This window comes from Drosophila mauritiana, chromosome 3L, assembly GCF_004382145.1.
Source record: "Drosophila mauritiana strain mau12 chromosome 3L, ASM438214v1, whole genome shotgun sequence".
Classification (NCBI taxonomy): Eukaryota; Metazoa; Arthropoda; class Insecta; order Diptera; family Drosophilidae; genus Drosophila; species Drosophila mauritiana.
The window spans coordinates 3,127,873-3,148,800 of NC_046669.1; the positions used below are offsets into that span (position 1 = coordinate 3,127,873).

The 20,928-nt window shown below is 45.7% G+C and overlaps 5 protein-coding genes, 1 long non-coding RNA gene and 3 other non-coding genes across 13 annotated transcripts; 4 read left to right on the plus strand and 5 right to left on the minus strand.

Moving 5' to 3' along the window:
- The first annotated feature begins 211 nt into the window (after window positions 1–211).
- Window positions 212–1,979, plus strand: LOC117140240 (putative neutral sphingomyelinase). The gene is made up of 2 exons (XM_033303042.1): window positions 212–404; window positions 491–1,979. Exons 1-2 carry the CDS (start codon window positions 364–366, stop codon window positions 1,776–1,778), a joined length of 1,329 nt encoding a protein of 442 aa, XP_033158933.1. The 5' UTR covers window positions 212–363; the 3' UTR covers window positions 1,779–1,979.
- A 189-nt stretch (window positions 1,980–2,168) lies between these two features.
- LOC117140241 (60S ribosomal protein L28) lies at window positions 2,169–4,053 on the minus strand. Its single transcript, XM_033303043.1, has 4 exons — window positions 3,989–4,053; window positions 2,944–3,043; window positions 2,529–2,771; window positions 2,169–2,345 (listed from the first exon to the last, which is right to left on the minus strand). Exons 2-4 carry the CDS (start codon window positions 3,034–3,036, stop codon window positions 2,247–2,249), a joined length of 435 nt encoding a protein of 144 aa, XP_033158934.1. The 5' UTR covers window positions 3,037–3,043; window positions 3,989–4,053; the 3' UTR covers window positions 2,169–2,246.
- Window positions 3,108–3,182, minus strand: LOC117142144. The gene has a single exon (XR_004459537.1). It is a non-coding gene; the product is annotated as a small nucleolar RNA CD11 (small nucleolar RNA).
- Window positions 3,322–3,395, minus strand: LOC117142141. Its single transcript, XR_004459534.1, has one exon. It is a non-coding gene; the product is annotated as a small nucleolar RNA CD11 (small nucleolar RNA).
- On the minus strand, window positions 3,533–3,605 carry LOC117142143. Its single transcript, XR_004459536.1, has one exon. It is a non-coding gene; the product is annotated as a small nucleolar RNA CD11 (small nucleolar RNA).
- Window positions 4,054–4,470: 417 nt separating the features above from the next.
- LOC117141295 (eukaryotic translation initiation factor eIF1) lies at window positions 4,471–5,831 on the plus strand. The gene is made up of 4 exons (XM_033304674.1): window positions 4,471–4,494; window positions 4,555–4,606; window positions 4,857–5,014; window positions 5,458–5,831. The coding sequence occupies exons 2-4, from the start codon at window positions 4,579–4,581 to the stop codon at window positions 5,602–5,604; spliced, it is 333 nt and encodes a 110-aa protein (XP_033160565.1). The 5' UTR covers window positions 4,471–4,494; window positions 4,555–4,578; the 3' UTR covers window positions 5,605–5,831.
- A 278-nt stretch (window positions 5,832–6,109) lies between these two features.
- On the plus strand, window positions 6,110–17,333 carry LOC117140855 (la-related protein Larp4B). Of its 4 annotated transcripts, none has more exons than XM_033303984.1 (9): window positions 6,110–6,433; window positions 8,016–8,847; window positions 8,917–9,166; window positions 9,232–9,606; window positions 9,761–10,331; window positions 10,392–10,912; window positions 11,089–12,967; window positions 13,059–13,390; window positions 13,447–17,333. In XM_033303984.1, exons 2-8 carry the CDS (start codon window positions 8,030–8,032, stop codon window positions 13,199–13,201), a joined length of 4,557 nt encoding a protein of 1,518 aa, XP_033159875.1. In that variant the 5' UTR covers window positions 6,110–6,433; window positions 8,016–8,029; the 3' UTR covers window positions 13,202–13,390; window positions 13,447–17,333. The 4 variants fall into 4 exon arrangements, with proteins under 4 accessions (XP_033159875.1, XP_033159873.1, XP_033159874.1 ...); XM_033303982.1 differs by lacking the exon at window positions 6,110–6,433 and adding an exon at window positions 6,802–7,680; XM_033303983.1 differs by lacking the exon at window positions 6,110–6,433 and adding an exon at window positions 6,802–7,680 and having other exon boundaries at window positions 13,450–17,333.
- Window positions 17,334–17,903: 570 nt separating this feature from the next.
- On the minus strand, window positions 17,904–20,629 carry LOC117140857 (probable protein phosphatase 2C T23F11.1). Of its 2 annotated transcripts, none has more exons than XM_033303986.1 (4): window positions 20,493–20,629; window positions 19,674–20,057; window positions 18,859–19,189; window positions 17,904–18,781 (listed from the first exon to the last, which is right to left on the minus strand). In XM_033303986.1, exons 2-4 carry the CDS (start codon window positions 19,953–19,955, stop codon window positions 18,282–18,284), a joined length of 1,113 nt encoding a protein of 370 aa, XP_033159877.1. In that variant the 5' UTR covers window positions 19,956–20,057; window positions 20,493–20,629; the 3' UTR covers window positions 17,904–18,281. The 2 variants fall into 2 exon arrangements, with proteins under 2 accessions (XP_033159877.1, XP_033159878.1); XM_033303987.1 differs by lacking the exon at window positions 20,493–20,629 and adding an exon at window positions 20,370–20,392.
- On the plus strand, window positions 20,114–20,562 carry LOC117140860. Its single transcript, XR_004459440.1, has 2 exons — window positions 20,114–20,265; window positions 20,348–20,562. It is a non-coding gene; the product is annotated as an uncharacterized LOC117140860 (long non-coding RNA).
- Window positions 20,630–20,928: the final 299 nt, after the last annotated feature.

Consider the following 20,928-nt stretch of genomic DNA (forward strand, 5'->3'; position numbering starts at 1 on the left):
ATAAGCTATCAATTTTTTAAATGATTAACCCTAGCAAGACAAGCTTGTTCGCAATATGCATAACTTAAAAAGTCAACGCAATTTACAAAATTTTAGTACAGTGTTTAATAAGTAAATGCACTCTCAGTTAGAAATTTATAATGCAAAGAAATGCATCCCTGTTCATGTGCGACTTTGACTTGTCGCATCAACAAAGCTCGTCAGGGGTTGAGGTTTGATTAAATTTCGGCTTTCCCCAGACGGCCACACTGTGGCTTTATATCTTTTAAAAATAACAAAATCAAAAAGTTATCTTATCGCTGCTCCCGCGCCCATTATTCCATTGTAAGCATGCGAACGTGAAAACCGGCCAAAGAAGTCGCTATGTTGCTGCTAGAGCTGAACATTCTGACCCTGAATATATGGTGAGAGCAGGCATCTCCTTCTAAGGCTGCTGGAGCCCCACTTCCCTTGACACCGATCTGCCCAGGCTAATCATGTGCACTTTCAGGGGCATTCCGTATGTGTCGAGTGATCGTAGACCCCGCATCGATGCCATCTGCAAGGAGCTGGCTAGCGGGAAGTATGACATCGTGTCCCTGCAGGAGGTGTGGGCGCAACAGGACAGCGAGCTACTCCAGAAGGGCACGGAGGCGGTCCTGCCCCATAGCCACTACTTTCATAGCGGCGTGATGGGCGCCGGACTGCTGGTGCTGTCCAAGTACCCCATCCTGGGCACTCTGTTTCACGCGTGGTCCGTGAATGGCTACTTCCATCGTATTCAGCATGCCGATTGGTTCGGCGGCAAAGGTGTGGGCCTGTGCCGCATACTCGTCGGCGGGCAGATGGTGCACCTGTATAATGCCCACCTGCACGCGGAGTACGACAATGCCAACGACGAGTACAAGACACATCGTGTCATTCAGGCCTTCGATACTGCTCAATTCATTGAGGCCACCAGGGGGAACTCTGCGCTGCAGATACTGGCTGGCGACCTGAATGCCCAGCCACAGGACATCTCTTACAAGGTGCTGCTCTATACCTCCAAGATGCTCGACAGCTGCGACTCGGACTCTTTTCGGACCAACGAATGTGAACACAACTCATACACATCTAAGCAAGCACGGGAGAGAAATCCTCTGGGCATCCGCATCGATCACATCTTTGTGCGTGGTGGCGACCATGTGAATGCTGAGATAGCCGAATACAAACTGCCTTTTCCGGAGCGAGTACCCGGCGAGAAATTTAGCTTCTCCGACCACGAGGCGGTGATGGCCAAGCTAAAGTTATTCAAGTTGGAACCTAGAAGTGAGGAGCCAGTGGCAACGATCGAGGTGAACTGCCTGGTAGAGGATGGTGAAAGCTGTTCCGTGAGGGAACTAGGAGCAGGCGATGCTTTGACAGGAGAGGACGATCAGTCATCCCAACACCAGCCGGAGATCCAATGCAATGGAAGCTCCACATCCATTCAATCCATGCCCGCCGCTAGAACTGCTGCCCTTCTTGAAGCTCTGGCGTTGTGCGATGCTTCCCTGCTGCAGTTAAACACTGATCGAATACTGTACTACAGCGCCGCCACCTTCCTGTTCGTCCTCCTGGTCCTGCTGGTGGAGTTCACCGCCCCCGTGGGCATGCGCACTATCTTTCTGCTGCTCAAGTTCATCGTGTTTGGCGTGATCCTGTTCTGCGTCTTCATGGCCTCCATCTGGAACTACATGGAACGAAATGGGGTCCTGCAGGGCAAGAAGTCGATGGAGGTGATGCTGCACCACGCCCAGAAGTACGAGTACTTCTACTGAGGCAGCCAAGCTCAATGCGCATTTAAAATCCACGTGTAGCGTAGTATAAGCAGCGATATATGTTTGACTAGAGTTTATATAGCTCTTACTTAATATTTTTCTTCGTGTAGCCGTCGATGCAATTCCATGGTCTCTTTTTGTGTAACGTCATCCATATCCCAGGAATAATAGTTCAATAAAAGTGAGAATCATTTAGGCAAACAAAGATTGATTTATCTAAAGATACCTTTTGTATCAACCATATTTACAGTAATATATAGTAAGCTCATTCACGGCTATAGAAAATTTGTCTAAACTTGAGATTGTGTCATCTAATCATAACTATGCCGCCCAAAAGTATGCAGTGCTTGGTCGCTACCCATGATCGACAAGTGAACACAGAAGTATTAGTTAATATTAGGGTGTTTTTAATATTTTTTCTTTATTCTCGAGTAGAAAACAGCTCCGCATAGTCCCATCTGGTACAGTTTATTCGGGCTTCTTTCCCTTAGCGAACTCGGCCTTCTTTCCCTTGACGGGGGCGGGCTTCTGGGAGCGCAGGACAGCGGAAGCGCGGCGGAGGGCAGCCTGTAAGCACAAGTGAAGTCATTAGAATAGGCCTAACACTGAAGTACGATAATATATTTTGTTTGAGAGCCTCAGATAAGTTTATCAACACGATCATTCTGCGATCTTGGTTGTGTAGCATTAAAAAAAGATCATCATGACAAGAACCCAAACAGTTGTCCCTAGGCTTGGAGCCATAATCACCTGTGTCAGGTCCTTGCGGTACTTGGAGCCGATAAGCAGGTTCTTCAGCTTCTTCAGGGAACGGCGGGGACCGGCCTTGAAGTCAACACGCACGGTGTTTTTGGCGGGGCGCTGGGCATACTTGCCCTTCTTCAGCACGGCGGTGAAGCCCTTCTTGTCGGCGGCTGGCACGACTCCCAGGGTCTTCTTGTGCACGATGCCGCTGTAGCGGTACGAGCTCACGCTGGCCAAGTTGTTTGGCTCCTGGAAGGGATTTAAAAGTCAGTAATGTGCTTCTCATATCATGGTGGTTGTGAAGCCAACTTTTATCAGATTAAGGTTACTATCATGTTGTATTCAAATATCATTGTGAAAGTTATAAGTTGGAAACATCATTTAAACGTGGTGCACGTTGTTTAATGCCTCATTTACTTACTGTGCTGAAGGGCTTCTTCACATCGCGCTTCTTCAACAAGAAGGCGTTGTTGTTGCGAATGATCAACCAATTGAGGTGCGAAGAGGTTGCCATCTCACGTCTGGAATAGAAGTTAAGAACATATTAGTAATTGCTCAGGAAAAAGCCATATTAAATGTTTTTCAAAGGTATTTCAGTTTTGGGTGATGAATATAGTCTTCAAGAACTCTTCTGCTAAATCAATCCTCATTAAGCCACAACTGAAGTACTCAATATAGATTTTAATGCTTACCTTTTTGATCAAATCGCCAGAAACGCAAGCAAGAAAGGTGAACATGAAATAAAAAGAAATTCGGTGATTAGATTTATAATTTCTATATTAATTTCCCAAAGAACTGCTATGTTTTCAGTTTTGGGTGATGAATATAGTCTTCAAGAACTCTTCTGCTAAATCAATCCTCATTCAGACAAAAGGTAGGATTTGGAATACATTTTGTATGCTTACCTTTAAAGAAAAATCAATGAATTAGCCAGCCAAAAGGTGAACATGGAACAAAAAGAAAGTATGCAGTTAGATATGTATTTCTGAATAAAAGACAACGATATCTCTGGATATATTCAGTCTTGGGTGATGAATATAGTCTTCAAGAACTCTTCTGCTCAATCATTCATCACAGAATTAATCACGCATTTTAAGACCACACGTGTTCTTACCTTTATTGAAAAGATCCATGTAATATAAGCAGGAGAAAAAACAGCATGCAAAGAAAGAGAAAAACGATATTAAATTAGGTATTGATCAACGCCTCGTTCGCTTAGTAATATAGACTATTTGATTAAGTCCATTATGGGTTCGCTACAAATTAATTCACATTTTTATTCACTATTTGCCCGCTGCGTTGCACGTGTGGGTAAAATTCAATTTACCTCCGAGGTTCAGCGGGCCGGCAGCCAAATAGACGGAAACACGTGGTGCAGGCATTGTACCTCTACACTTGCGGAGCGCTTGGGACGCTGAGAGAACGCTAGAACTTAACCAAATCGAGAACAAACGCAAAATGCCCACCTTTTCTCGTTGAAATACAAGAAGGAAAGAAATATGGCAGCCCGACATAGCGCGAAGTTGGCTGCGCTTGCCGAAAACACTGGGTTGCATTCAGTGTTGGGCGAGTTGGCAGGGCAACTATCGATACACATTTCATAAGCTACCACATAGCAGATATTATTTAAAATTTGTCTGATTTGCCTTTTTAAAACTACATAACATGAATTTAATTTTTGCAATTTTAATTGTCTTTAAAGTCATACCACTTTCTATAGTCTTATAATATTATTATGGCATATTGTTAGAATATAAACGCAAGCCACGGTATTAATCAATTTTTGCGAAAAACTCAAAAACTCCTAAATTTACGAAGGCATTTGCAATTAATAATTTTAAATCAGGTGAATATATTATTGATGCTGGCGGGCGTTGCCCATCTTCGGAAGATTCGATAGTATCGATTAGAAATCGATTTTTTTCCAGCTCTAGTCTACTTGTCAGACACATTTCCGAAAAAAACTCAATCAGTAAAACGTTAAATTAAAGTTTGACTATCAACAAATCATTTCAAAAAGTTTTTGTTTTAGGCTGTGGTTTGTTTTTATTGTCGTATGTCCATCCAGAATTTAAACACTCGTGGTAAGTTTAGGCCAAACGAGACACTTTTCCCCGACTCCTACACATGTACATAAAAATGGCCGCCCTCGCCGTCATCATCACGAACACACGCACACCCAACAAACATACACACGCACATAAGCGCATCTTAGTGCAAAAGTGAAACACGCTGCTGGGGTGTGATTACATGCCTTACAACGTGCATTTTACATCTTGCATGCTCTGAATTCCCCGATAATCTCAATAACCAAGCCTTTTTCCGCCTTTGCAGACCCCTTTGCTGATGCAATCAAGGGCAATGATGATGATATTCAAGACGGGCTAGTGCATATAAGAATCCAGCAGAGGAACGGTCGCAAGACGCTAACCACTGTCCAGGGCCTGTCCGCGGAGTATGACTTGAAGAAGATAGTCCGCTCCTGCAAGAAGGTGGGTCCATCTACGAAATCCTTGTCTGGAAAACCCCTCAACTGTCGAAGCGAGATCATGAGCACGCGCTTTAACTGCTAATCCAGTAAAATCAGCACTTTAAGAACCAGTGTTAGCATTTACCCCTAATCTATTGATTTCCATGAGGTCGCTATAGATGTTTAAACATCCCTTACTATGTGGTACATCCAAAAAGAGATGTTTAAAAGATTATTCGATTATAGTTAGATTTTGCTATAGAAACCATTTCAAAGCTCCAAAGCTCAGATTTTTGCAGAATTGCTCCTTTCGAAACTGCGTTAGGGACCAGCAGAAAATGATTGATTTCTATTTGGTCAGCAGTTCATTTGCACAAATTCAAGACATTGTTTAAAACATTGATTGCTTCTTCGGTTGTGGATTTGGTTGAAAGGCACTAACATATTCATTCGATCCATTCACAGGAATTCGCATGCAATGGCACTGTAATCGAGCACCCAGAGTATGGTGAGGTTCTGCAGCTCCAGGGCGATCAGCGTGAGAACATCTGCCAATGGTTGACGAAGGTGGGACTAGCTAAGCCGGATCAGCTGAAGGTGCACGGCTTCTAAGCGGTCGAACGAACAAACCGTGTGAATCTTCATACCACTCTTTCATTCTTAAGCTCTGCAACAACACCCAAAAACTTGGAAAAGTTCTTTGTTCCGATTTATTCACACTCACTTGATAGAACATAAACATACAGAAGCAATAGACCACTTACTGAGAACAATGTTATAAATAAAATTAAATGTTCAATTTAAATAAATGAATGTGTGCGGGCGCTGTCGTAGCATAATGGGTCGAAAAAAGTACCTCTTTTAGTTTCGAATTGGTTTTTCTGGTCTGTAACGCAGAAAACGCTTATTGGTGTTTCATAGCTATTCAGATAAGATCCCGAATTAAAATATAGTAAAAAAAAAAGGTGGGCCATTTATTTATTGTCTAAGCGAGAATATAAAAAAAAATATTCAAATTTAGAAACGTCTGATTTGGTTGTTGTCTCAGCTTCAGCAACGTTTCACACCTCGAGGGAAATACCACCATAGGCCTTCTTGGGTATATTTGTCAGACTGTTGCGCAGTCACACTAATTTAGGCACAAAAAATCGGAGCGCGAAGTTTTTGCGTGTGTTGCATTTTGCTGAAAAAAGGGTTATCTGAGTGTCAAACGTAGGCAAGTGCGTCCCCCGAAATCGACGCGTTGCAACTGACGAATTTCCCAACGATAATTCGCCAAAAGAACGTGCAGTGAAGAATACGTGGACGCGCGGAACGCTTGGTGTTTCATTTTGTTCGTTCGGCCAAATTTAACAAGTGGTTTTTTGCCCCAGCGTTGTCGCAGCTGCACGAAATCGCCGTCTGCAGGCGGATGAGCCCGGGATTCTCATTAATCCCAGTGGTAAGTGAACATGGGCGCATAATGGTGCAGGTAACATGTTGGGCGAGGGGGAGGTTGGGCTGAATTTCGCTTAGCAATATTATGTTCTTGCACGTTTCAGGGTTGTCGCTTCGCAGGCAGTTGGTATTTTTTGTTCGATATTCTTGGGTAGCATGCTTGTATTTGTGCGGTCTTCCGCAGGCTATTCTCTACATTTTCATTGCAACGCAATAGTCATTTATGCAATACTCGTTAACGAAAAGCGTGAAAGCATGCCTTGACTTGCGGGTCTCTTGCTACGCACTTTTAAAAACGTATCAGGAAAATATAGTGACAATCGAGTTACTTTTCAAACTTCTAGTATTTGCAATCGCTTGCAACCCTGACTTGCGATCTATCGAAACGGCGAAAGTTTTCTATGACGATGAGAAGTCGAATTTTTGGATTTTTCGCGTGACAAGTTGGTGGTGAAAAAAAACCAGGCACAACCTTAACAATTTATTTGGCAACTTGGCTAACGATTGGCTACTGAATAGCGCAACGCTGGCTGGTGCGGGCGGTTCAAGTGAGGTGTGAAAAGTCGCCAAAAGAAAAAAAATCAATTGCCTCTCGGTCGTTTCCAATTTTCAATTCACATTCTCTGCGTGTGCAAAAAGCAAAGGAAAGGCGAGAAAAAAATTAGACTGCAAACGACAAGAAAAGAAGAAAAAATAGAAAAGAAACGGCGAGCGGAAAGAAGAGCGCAGAAGAAGGCCGAGGAAAAGGCAACGTAGAGTTGAAGAAAATGTTGTGGAAAAGGGGCGGAGGAGCAGGAGCCGTGTTTTCGAGTCGCAAGCAGCAGAAGCAGTATAAATAAATAACCATCGTCGCCAAAGAGTGCTCGTTATTCAGCGCGATTGGAATCGCGGAAAAGCAAGTTGGCGAAGTACGAAATATCGCAGTGAAAATCAAATTTTCCAAATAGAAAGAAGAGCTCCTCCTCACGCTCGTTCGCCTGCTCGCTCTCTTTCTCTCTCATCCTCTCCTTCGCTCTCTCGCTTCCACTCTCGCGACTGGGTGGCAACGTGTGTGCGTGTGTTGCTGTGTGTGCCTGCTGTGTGTGAGTGTGCCGCGTGCGTAAGTGTGTGTGTAGCTCGAAAGAGCGAAAAAATAGATCTAAAAGAAAAAATAAGAGGAAAAGCAAATAAGGAGAAGCGAAATAACCGACTGTGTCTTTGTGTGGAATTTCTTGATAATTGCAACATACGTTACCATGGAATACTTCCTAGGTTGGTAAAATGCGTTAACTAGCACCCGTGCATGCGTGTGTGCCACCCCCAATGCATCACCCACATGCTTGAAAATTTGCATACGTATGTGTGCGCTTATGCTGGCACTGCTTTTCGCTTGTTTGTTTTTTGTTGTTATTAGCTCGAAATCGGGTTTTCCCAGCATCTGGCTTCCTTCGATTACGACAGTTTCCCGTTACGTCTACAATTACAAAATATTGACCTTGTTTATACACACACTTACCACATCACACACACAAAAAAAACTCAACCACACCACCCATCACCCCCCCACCCATAATGTAAAAACCGTCTTATGTGCAAACCACTTGCAGGAGGATATGTGTACATGAACGGAGATGCACTCAAGATCCAGCCGCCCGTCTACACCAACGTTCCTGTCGAGACGGCGATGCTAGCAACTAATCTGTTTGGCGCCACAACCCAAATTGCAGCCTCACCCGCAGCAGCAGCCGCTGCTCACATACCGTTGATCACAGCCGCCGCTGCAGCCGCCGCCGCCGCAGGCGCTCCAGCAGTAGCTCCTCAAGTTGCCGTTGCTCCAGTGGCCACCGCATCAGCAGCACAAGCAGCAGTTGTGCCCGCCCAACAGCAGCAGCAGGCGCATCCACACCAGGCCCAGATTCTGGCCCATACGCACGTAGCCCACCAACAACAACAGCAGCATCAGCAGCAGCAGACGATCCAACAGCATCTCCACCAGCAGCAGCAACAACAGTCGCCGCATCCCGCCCAGCATCTGACCTACGGCCATCAGCCGGCGCTTCCGCAGGCCACGGCTGGAGGATCAGGAACAATTTCCGGAGGAGCAGTAGGAGCATCCGGAGTAGTCGTGGAGGGCCAGGACACCAACGAGTACGCCATCATGAATGGCGCACTCGGCCAGAATCAGGATGGCCCTGTGGTCTGCTACACCACAGACACCCTGAACAACACGAATTTAGTTGCACTCGATCCGCAGTCCCATCAAATTGTAGTGCCGGTCCAGGTTCCTGTCCAAGTCCCAGTGCCCGTTCAGCTCCCAGCAAATGGGTCCGCTGATCCCCAGCAAGGCAGCCACAATGCAGCCGGTGGAGAGGAGCCCAACATATCGCTGGACAAGCTCAAACAAATGCTGGCCACCCAACTTGAGTACTACTTCTCCAGGTGAGATTTGGCAAACAAAATTCAACAGCAAACACTTTCTGACATTGCTTCTTATTCCGCTCCAAACAGGGAAAACCTGGCAAACGACACCTACCTGCTGTCCCAGATGGACAGCGACCAGTATGTGCCCATTTACACTGTGGCCAGATTTAATTTGGTGCGGAAACTAACCAATGACATCAATCTCATCACTGAGGTGCTGCGTGAATCGCCCAATGTCCAGGTGGACGACAAAGGCCTGCGCGTGCGTCCCAATCGCAAGCGTTGCATCATCATTCTGCGCGAAATATCGAACAACACGCCTCTCGATGACGTCAAGGTGAGTGACTCTTTACGCTCTCCCGAGCCAGCCAAAATACTAATTGGATTTTGCTTATATCACAGGCTCTGTTCAGCAATGAGAGCTGCCCCCGCCCGATATCCTGCGAATTCGCCGCCAATAACTCGTGGTACATAACCTTCGAGTCGGACGAAGATGCGCAAAAGGCGTATAAGTACCTGCGCGAAGAGGTCAAGGAGTTCCAGGGCAAGCCGATCATGGCTCGCATCAAGCCCAAGTCGTTTATTAATCGCATCCAAGCTGTACCAAAGAACGGCTATCGCCTCACGTCGCCGCCGACTGCCAATGTCTTTGATCCATCCGGAGCCGGTGGCGCCACAGTTAGCTATGCGGCTGCCCAGCAGCCCCGCTATCTGTACACCAACGGAGCGGCCATCGCGGCTCCCGCCTCAGTTCAGTACAGCAACCCAGTTCTGATTGTGAGTATAAAGTTTTGTTTTGTTATTTGAGTTAATTGGCGTTCCAATAACTTCAATTTCGATTAAGAGTTGCAGTGTTTTCATATACTAGTGTTTTCACGACTAAAACGATTTTATTTATTTGTTAATAATGCCAAACATTTTTTGTTTACAGCCGATTCCGCAGAATCAATTCTACCCTGGATTGGTGGCTGGTCCCTGGCCGCCTGGCACTGTAGCAGCCACTACCGCCCATGGGCAAAATTTTTACGAGCTCGGAGGAAACATATTTACCACCAATCCTTTAGCACCACAGCCTGTGACAGCGGGATTCGCTCAACCTCCACCACCCACCTCACAAGCAATGGTCACGCCCAAACCGCAGGGCGGTGGGCGCTACAATAACAATCACCGCGGCAATCCAAACAACGTGGCCGGTACAAGCTCGGGACCACGCGCCGAGTCGAGGAGCAAACCACCGCGCAGCACACCATCAGCCTCCCACATCCAAGGCGGTAACATCGTGCCCATCCAGATAACTGGACCCATTCCAGGAGGAATGGTCAGTGTGGTCCCGACCAACATTGTACAGGATCCACTACAGCCGGCACCTTTGCAACAGCAACCACAGCAGGTGATCCAACAGATACAGCAGCAGCCATCGAGCTCAACTCCGCAGCAACAGGCCGCCACGGTGCAGATGAACAACACTACGCGTCACTACCCCATCAAGAGCAACTGGAAGGGTGTGTTTTCAAATACCGCTTATTTGCGAAACAGTCTAATACAATTTTCACCCGTTACAGGTGGCATGCAAAAGAACCTGGACAAGAGCTATAGCGGTGGTGTGACCACCCACCATCACTACTCAACCCAGGTGCAGGCTCTGCCCGCCCACAGCCACCATCTACAAGCTCAGCAGCAGCAGCAGCTGCAGGGACAGACCCAGCAGCAGCACTATCAATTGGCTTCCTCCAGCGCTGCAAGCGCTCCTCAAGTTACCTATGTATCTACTGCACCGGCCCCACAGCAGCCGGGCCAGCATCAACACCACTTGGTGGTCCAGCAGACGCAGCAACAACAGCAACAGGTAGTCCTTCAGCAGCAGCAAGTGCAAGTGCAGGAGCTGCAGGAAGCGGGGGACGGTGTCGAGCATAGCTCTCACGCCATGCAGCAGGTGAATCGCAGCAGCAACATGTCTGCCAGCTCCTCCTCATCGCTGGCCACTTCGATCAGCAAGGAGCCACTGCAATGGCAGAATCGTCCGCGTCGTCGTCGTCGTGATGAGGAGGGCGGTATCAACTATTCCCCAGGCGGGCGAGTTGGGGTGAGTAATCTACATGCATACAAAATTTAGCATAAAAGACTTGCGAATTCGAGAACCCTTAAATGGAATTTAAATTTAACGTAATTTTATAAAGCAAGTAGCTGAAAGTATAATATGTGGCTTACGCATTGCATTATGATTTTTTCTTAACCTCTATACCTTTGCATTCTAAACAGCTTTATGGCAGCTCGCCCTCAAACCCGCATCCGCAGCAGCATCTGATGTCATCTTCCACCGGGAGCAATGTACAATCAGCTGGCGGAACCGATGCCGGCGGAGCCTCCCATCGCGGTGGAGAGCGCCAGAGCCACTACAACACCATCCACGACGTCCCACCGCCCCAGCACCGTGGCAACTACAAGGGCAATAACTACAATCCGCATTATCATGCCCAGCATTCTTCGATGGCGAGTGGCTCGCATCATCACCATCACCACAACGCCCTGTCGTCGCAGCAGCAGCAACATCACTTGACCACCGGCACTGGGCAGCAGGGCTCGGGTCATCACTATCATCACCATCACCACCACAATTCGATTGGTAGCAATGTGGGCAACAGCGGCGGCTTAGGCGTTAGCAGTGGCGGATCCGGGGGTGGCGGAAGTGGCGGAGGATCGGGCAGCAACAGTCTGTCCGGCGGAAGCAACGAGCGCGGTATTCACCACAGCTCCTTGGGCTATCAAGGCCACCAGCATCAGCACCAACAGCAGCAGCAGCAACAACAGCAGCAGCAACAGCAACAACCAGCCGCACCGGTGCAACCGCCGCAGTTCGATTTAGAGGATGCCGCCTTTCCACCATTGCCAGCCACGTCAGCCACAGCACCACATACACCTCAGGCCACTGGCGGAGCCTCCCTGCATAACTCCACGACTTCGTCCTCCTCGTCAACAAGCCTGGGCCAAAAGCAGACCCTACACCAGCAGCAACAGCAGGCGCCGCATCAGCACCAGGTGCTGAGCAGCAGCGTGGAAAGCGGTGATGAACAACGCTCAAGCAATCAGCAGGGAGTCGAGACCAGCAATATTCACTTGGCCAACAGTTCCACCGCCAACAATTGGGCCGAGAACCGCCTATCGGATGTGGTGCGCACTGGCGGTGGCGGTGGAGGCGGAGGCAAGGGCAAGGCTCGTAAGGATAACAGGCACCCACAGGGCCAGAACCAGCCCCATTTGGCCCAGAACTATCAGCAGCATCAGCCGCGCAATCCACCTGTTAGCCCCACGCCAGTCCTGGGCGCTGAGTATGCGATCCAGATTCAGGAGGGCAACAATACTAAGAACGTTACTAAGCAGAGCTCCAGTAACAACAATTCGATCCATGTGATAAAGTGTCAAACACCAAATATCAATGCCAGCAGCAAGGAGGAGGCAGCCGGAGCCCAGCAACAGCAGCAGCAGCAGCTGGACAAATCAAACAAGACTGAGGATGAAATGCATCCAAAGCAGCCATCGCAGCAGCGACTGGTCGAAGGCTATGTCCAGCAGCAGCAGTTGCCGCTGCTGGCTGGCCATAACGAGTATTCCGCTGCCCTGGCCGCGGGCGCTGGCGCCTGTAGCGTGGTGGAGGGTGGTTTGACCACCAGTTTGGCCGAGTGCAGCCTGGGCCAGCACAAGAAGCCGCCCTCGGTGGCCGCCCTGCACGCCAAGAAAGACGCCAATTTGCTGGAGAAGGGCGCCAGCAAGCACAAGAGCGTGGCCACGTCCACGTCTACAGAAAACCTTTCGGCTGCCGCCACGGCCAGCAAACTCAGCTATGCCCAGGTGGCACAGCACCACAAGGCCGCTGCCTCCTCTGATGGCAAGGAGACGGGCTCCGGTGGCTCCACTGGCACGCTGTCGCCTACCGGCAGCCACAAGATGGACCTAGTCTTTGGTGACCCCGCCGTCGTGGTGGCGGCCGTGGAGAAAAGCGGCCTAGCCACAGTTTCTACCGAGAAACGCGTCGCAGGTGGAGCCTCGCCCGCCGCGTTGGTCGGCAAATCAGCTGGTGGACTTCCGGCCACCAACACAACCCAAGGCAGCAGTGCTGTCGTGGTCTCTGCCAAAGAGAAAGGTATGTTTAAAAGCCAGTAAAAGGGGATCTTTAGAATGAATTGAATGAGATCTAACATAACTTATATCGAACAAATCTTTGCACACCACAGATAATCGTCCCAATGCCTCCGTTCGCCCACTGAGCAAGGAGAAACAGCAGCAACATTACGGCTCTGCTACAGAGCACAATACTAATGCCAATATCGGCTTGGGGACTAGCGGAAACCGCAAGTCCAGGGCCAACAACTCTTAAAGGACGGAGAGAGGAGAACCAAACCGCGTTGCCAAAGCGAGGCATCTGTGAAACATCTTTGCAGGATGCCTCTAAAGTTGCATCCGACTGTACATATATGAAATTCCATGTGTAAATATGAGCAAACCCTTTTGTTAAACCTATAAGAGCTAGAGATATCTATAAACGAACTAAGGAGGCATATGACAGGTGAGTTGTGGTGCATATGTACCCTCAAAAATTACTATATACAGTCCGTTTTGCAGCAGTTGCCGCTGCTCGTAAGGACGCGGAAACGAGAGCAGAGGAAGGAGAGAGCAGCAGGCCATGCTTGGACCAGTTATCATATTAGTAGGCAAGGACGAAGAATGAATGGTGCATACCCTTTCTCCAGCTATATTTAATCAGTTATCAGTTAATGTTAATCAACCTAAGCTAATGTTACCTAGACTCGGTGGGTACACACACACAGACACACACAGCTTAGCGCGGCGCGGAGGAGCAGGATTGCGGCGACCGGAGGCAGAGGAAAGAACAGACAAGAAATGTATGAGATGTATATGCCTAAGCTAAGCTATTATTACGATTACCAATAACGATGCCGAGTGAATAAGTCTTAAGAGGTTTGAGCGTAGTTAACTAACTAGCATCGAACGACAAAACAAAACAATACTAAAGCAAGCTAAGCCAAGCAATGGAAGAGAGGAGAAGGAAATGTTAGGTTTTATTGCTAAATTACCGATAACACGTCGATTTTACGATATATTATTTGCCTTTAATATTTCATCATTCTCATTTTTGCTTACACATCAGAAAGTAATGTTTATAGCCAAAACAGAAGTACACAGATACGAGTGCGTAGCCCACATAGCTATGTCTCTGCTAGTCTCACAGGTTAGGGTTACTTCTATTATTTAGAAATATTATATATAATCTATATATATATTTATATACGATTGTTTTGAATCTTTGTAACATTTTAACGGATGATCTTGTTTGCGCAAGAGGTTTTTTTTATATAACTTGATTATGGGGATTCTCGTACTTAGTTCACGACTTAAGGGATCCTTTACACAGACACACCTGAATACGCCTAGGCAAACTTATCTTCTCCCAGACACCGACCCGTGAATGCCCCTCATTTTTATACTTAAATCGTATATCGTGGGAAGGACTTACATTTTAAAATTGCATTTGTTTCCACATGAAAGCAATTTTCTCAGTTTGATGGTTTCACACGTCTATTTCAACAAGCAAGGAACGAAAATGGAATGCATTAAGAAGTTCGGTCATTGCTAAATACTAAAAACTTTATCCTTACAAAGCGTAGGTGGACACAGCTCAGCTCATAAGACAAACACTATCTAATGTTATATTTACGACTTAGGACTCTATACAAAAGGTGCCATAACTAAAACACACACAGACACACGAAATTCTATGAGGTTTAGGAAGACACAAAAAAAGGGCATTTAAAACGAATTCTTTACCAATGTTTTACTGTCTCTCGATTTGAAAAGAAGCTTCATCTCGCCGCAAATTATTGATGCTCACCTTAGGTATAAATTTGCATAAAAGTGCATTCATTTTAATTATTTTTTTCCCTTTTAATTTTTCACGATTTACGCACAAATTGATTTATGGAGTCTTAATTTATTCAAATTTAAGAAGCATGTAAATTGATTCCCGAAGCATTAAAACAATTGGCAAGGGACTAATGAAAAATAATCAGTAGACTTAAGAGCGTACAACACGATATCTACAAACTATTCTAGGCATAAGAATAAGTTTAGATATGCATATATGGATATTCACACTAAACTTAAAAACATTACTTCTTTTGTTAGTCAATTCCTTTGATTTGAGAACAAAACTGCTCCGCCCTTTCACTTCGACACCAAAACGAAAGCCATCATTTTCATTTTACCATTCACAACCTCACTACCAAAACGAAGAAAACCCGCGTATTATGTTTATCATTCTCTTTAATTAGATGCTTATGATTATGAACCCACTGTGAACACACTGAACCATGTTTTCCCAAAAGAAAAAGTACTAAAACTTTCATCCAAAATCAAAAACGAATGAGAAATGAAAAATGAACTCTAAACGCAAGACTTCCAACCAAAATGAAATTGAAAATATAAGAGAAGGATAAGAAAACTGAAAAATCAATATATATACACATATACTTTGTTTCTATGAAAACAATCGAATATGCTAAGTGCCTATACTAACTAATATGTAACATACGAGCAGGGTACAGACCGACCACTGAGCCAAGAACCCATGTGGCACCATCCGCCCATCAAGTCCCATCAAATCGCATCTGATCACAAACAACACACAACTGCCTCTAGGACATAAACAGCAATCTATCAATCAATCATTTATAATCAAACCACTTACACCTACTCATTAGTTCGCCCAGTCTATGCGCATCCTGGGCAGGTCCAGCGCACGGATAGTTCACTGGGATGGTGGCCACCACACAGATAGTATACCTTGCTCAGTGTTTCGTCTCGTACCCGCCACACAAAAGTATCTTTAAATAATTCATAGTTTATAGTTTGTATCTTCCCCTCCAAATCGATGAGAAAGACCCAAGCAAACTGTAAGCCAACTAACCCCCAACACTCACACACATTTCTTTGGAAAGTTCTCAAATGATTTTGTTGTGCTCATCACTCACTGTCGGCTGCCAACACAAAATTATACGAAACACACACCACACACACACTTCGAGCATACACCCCTTATACACTGTACAGTTGAACCTCAATAGGGCGGACTGCGACTGGGACTGCGGACTGCGCCTTAGGTGAATCAATGGATGAGGAACAGCATGTGGCCAGAGTGGAGCCAGCGGATCGATGGGCGACGGCTCCAAGCTTCCGACAATGAGATGTGATATTATGCAATTGACAAATCATCAATTGTGTGCGACAAAAAACAAAAACAAATAAACGGAATGCGGGTTGGCCCGAGCCAGTCGAGCTTGCAACTCCCACTCGGCCACGAGACAGCCGACACTTGGGCACTTGACCACGCTGCCCAACCGCTCGCTGAGATCGAGGGACGATAGAGGACCGTGGCGAGAGATAGGGAGTATAGGGAATAGGGAAAGTAAAGAAACATTGTTGATGTTGAATAATTTTAAGGAATACAATAAATTAAATTAAATTGTTAAATTGTAAACCTCAGTTCTTAAGTTATTTATTTTTGTATACTTAAGCAGCGCATATGACACCTTGTTATATTTACAAAATAATACTATTGCAAATTCAGCAGACATGCCACGCCCATAGAGCTATGTATTTCCCGCATTGCCACCACACCATCCCAGAACAAACCAAACCACACCCAAATCCCAGCACATCTATCATACATATATCTCCTGCTCCTCAACCGAGACACTCAGAACCACACTGACACCTAGCTTAGAATAGCGATATGGTTTAGTTTTCGTTCTTAGACCACCCAAAAACGTTGTATTATTTAATCCCATGGAATGTGCCCCCCAACAGACCACTGTACATACCCTTAGCTATACATTTACATTTCCGGGGGCAATCTCCTCCTGATTTCATGCGATCACCTTCTTTGGCACTGCCATCTAAATCGCTCTAACACTTTTGCGTTCGATGTAATTCCGAAAGAACTTTTTTTTGAGTTGTTTCCCTTTTGTTGCTTTGGCATTAGTTAGTTCACAAACTGATTTTGTACTACAGCAAACAACAAACAAACAACGCTAAACTAAAATGCTTACGCACATTGTTATCACTAGAAAAACAACAACAACAACACAAGAACAAGAAGAACATAAAAACGAGAAGAAAAACCTGTCTGTTAAAAAAACAAAAATGAGAATATGTAATATGAATAACGAGAGAAGTACATGCATACATATATAAATATATATATATAATCAATTTGTAATTGTACCGAAATTGATAACTGTAAAGTAACAAGAAGTTTATAAAATTGCATATGATTTAAACTATAAACTAACTATAAAGAAATACAATATCCCTCTATGCAGCAAGCGAAAGCGAAACCAACAGCAGTTATACATAATTGAATGTGTAATATGATGGCAAACATATAAATAAAAATATTATAATAAAACAAAACGAAAAAAAAAATACAAACACTGAGAAACAACCAAAAAACCAAAAAGCGTAATTCATTTCCTCTCTATGCTAGGATAGTTAAGCCTGAACCATTGAACAATTAAACAATTTGTACGTAAAACTAGACGATGAATGACTAGGCGATGATGTTGCTGAGGACGTAACGACTTAATAGCGAAAAGTTTAAATAAAATTTATACTTGCGAGTTGAAAACAAATATGCGGCCGGAACTTTTCATGACCAATGCTCCCACTCGGGCCACTTTTAGTCTTGATTCCACTGTATGCCTCATATAATTATAAACCCCAGTAAATATAAAGCGAACGGCCGTTTTGTAGATAACCGAGGAAAACAATAAAGCGATAACCACACCCACAGGGGCCATGTACTCCAGTCCAACTTAGTGCCCAACCGGAGCCAAAGCTGTACCTGATAGCCGTCTTGGATCCACCAAAAAGTATTTCAACTCATGGCAACAGGATTGGAGAATCCGTGCATCTTACTTGCATTGATTCTACATCCAAAATTATGACTAATAATATTTATCGCTTACTCTTTAGTTCCCCCTTAAAGGAATACAAAATTCCACTTTCTTGGGCACTACAAAACATTTTGTTCGTTTTAATTTTGAAACTTTGCACTTTTTTCTTAAAGATCAGTCCCAAACAACTTTCACAAGTATGCTTAGGTACATAAATACTAAACGAGTAATACAATTCTTTTTTATCCATTTTGCTCGGGCATCACAAAGCATAGTAAATCATACATTAAATAGTTAGACAAGGCATATATGTATATACACGCATCGTGGGGTTACAGTTAAAACAATTATTAATTAACGGAGCAAACATTTTGGTAAGGACTGTGTGGCGTACGATGGTGTGTTGTGTGCATATAAAACTTAACCAAGAACACTTTCGCTGTTAAGTATAAAGAGTTGACCTAAGCGGTATTTGTGTAACCCTAATTAATCGTATATATAGTGGCTTTCGATCGCTGCCGTCTTGTTTAGATGCGACGCCATCTTCACCTCATCGTCCATGGGACCGGAATTGGATTGCTTCTGGCAGGGTTTGGTTTGCGTTTCCGTTTCGGTATCTGTTTCCGCCTCCGCTTCGTCCTTGGCGACTTCATCCTTTGCCGCGTCGCCGGCTCCCTCTTGGTCATTGGTCGCCTGGCTGCCATTCCGGCAGCGGGCTATCAGATCGCTGTAGGGACGGTCGTGCAGCAGGCACACCAGCACCACGGTCATATTGTCGCCGCCGAGGCCGCCCATTTGACAATCGGGTGCCAGGCAGTGGTTCATCAGCTCCTCGCAGATCTCCTCCGGATACATGCCCATGCCGATGCGCGTGCGACAGAACTCGAGCACTTCCGCATTGCTCATCACATCCCAAATGCCATCGCAGGCCAGCACGATGAATTCCCAATCGTCCATGATTTTGCGCGTCTCCACGTCCGGGTAGGCTATATAGGCGCACGGAGAACACGAAACAAGGTGATAATGCTTAACAAGAACAATGGATGGAGATGGTGATTCTCACCTGTGACGATTTGATCTTCCGGTCTTTTGTTCTCCTGCTTGAACACATAGTCTCCGAGGGCGCGGGAAAGCGCAAGATTGCCGTTGACGCGATTGAACTCAACCCATCCTCCGCCTTGGATGATCCGTTTCGACTCCTCCTCGTTGTTGGGCTTGTGGTCCAGCGACAGGACCTCCAGTTGTCCGTTCACGCAGGCAATGGCGCGCGAGTCTCCTGCGTTTGCGCAATACAGCTTGTTGTCCTTCACCAGAACCACAACGGCAGTCGAGCCGGCCATCTGGTCACCACATGTCTTGTTGCGTAGCATCACGTAGTCGATGTCCAGAAAGCCCTGCAATTGCATCATATATGAGTAAAGCATTAAATAGAATGGCTTGAAGTGCTTTACATGTTCTCAAAACTAGTAACTTTAAATGGCATTACATTTTAGATATCTTCACAAGTTTATCTGTTGTTTATATGTGTTTTCAAAAAGTATATGACTTTAATAAACGTGAGACTTATAAAGATAAAAGTATAGAGGTTTTAACAAGTTGTTTTCATCCCATTACTTATCATTCGTTTTTTTGTCTATGAAACTTAACAAAACTTTGTGATGCAGATGAGTAACTATTTGTTGAAATGAGTCGCTTCATGTCAGAATATGTAAATCTTTGGTTTCCAATTCTCATATATTTAAGGACATAATCGATACCGTGCATAGCCGAAAAAAGACTGCATGTGGGGAGTACATATACATAGGTACTCCAACTGCCTTCAGCGATCTAAAAATGTCGCCAATCCCGCCATCTAAAAGTGACTCTGCCGTGACTCACCTGCTGCAGCGCCTGTTCGATGTTGTCGTTGTACTCCGGCCGCTTGAGAACGTACTTGTGCAGGTGCTTGCCGGCGTACTGGGCCACCGTGGCGCCTCCGTGCCCGTCGTAGACGGCGAAGAAGGCCGCTCCCGGATCGTCCGGCAGCGAGAGGATGTGGGTGTGCGAGTCCTCCATGTTGATGCGCCACCCCTGCATGCAGGAGCTGCCCACGCGGTAGGCGGCGTTTTGGCAGTACGCTGACTCCTTGGCGGTCACCGGTTCCGATAGAGTCTGACCCATTGCGGCTTGTATGGTGCGTGCTTTATGGTGTGCGGTGTGGAGTGTGTTGTGTGGGCTTACTGCTCGCGGCCGAGGGTAGTGTTATCGATTTACGTCGCTTTTCTGCGGGAAAGAAGACGTACAAGCACACGGGTTAAGTTAATTACGAAACTGACTGCTGCGGAGCGCGGAACGACCGACGGCCGACTGTCAACTTCAGATACGCGTGGGCTCCGGAGATTAGTATATCAGAGGCATAAGCAAACAGACGTGGAGATTTCAGGGCCGGATCGCGATCCGGAATTGAATTCCGCTTGGGTTCAAAGGGCAGGTGATAAATGGGCGTCGATAAGCCGGATATTACAGCCGACGTTTAACGTACTGCCTTAATGTGCTCCGTAATATGTTCACAGTTTGCAGCTTATTTAAACTTACGCAAAACCAGAAAATAAGAACGGAAAACCAGAACAACAGCAACGGAGAACAGGCAAAAAAAAAACGGAGAAGTGGAGAGAAGATAGAAGAGGAGGAGCGGAACACGCTGCGCTCATTACACACCTGGCGTTCACCGCTTTTGCTCGACCCTGCAAAGCGAGTACGCATCAAAGAAAAACTGTTCGGTAAAAAATTATTAAAAACTGCGCGTGTTTATTTTTTTATTTAATTTGTGTTTCGCAGTGTGAACGTGACTAAAAAACGGCAAATTATCAACTGCTTTTTAAAAACGCATGGTTGCTGACCACACTAATGCCGGTACTGTTCAAAACTGGCAGAGTGGCGACCCTGCTTGGGAGTGCGTCTCGACTATTGCTTGGCAGCACTGGCGAAGAGCTTTTTGGTTTTGGCGCCTTGATTTGAATTTAGAAGGTTTAAAATCAAAAACAAAAAGGTTACTTATGTACCTTAATTGTACAAATAATGAGTGATGTTCTTGGCTTTCCATTGAAATTCACATTTCGAATGAATTTTGCAATTCCAATGAAAATTTCACATC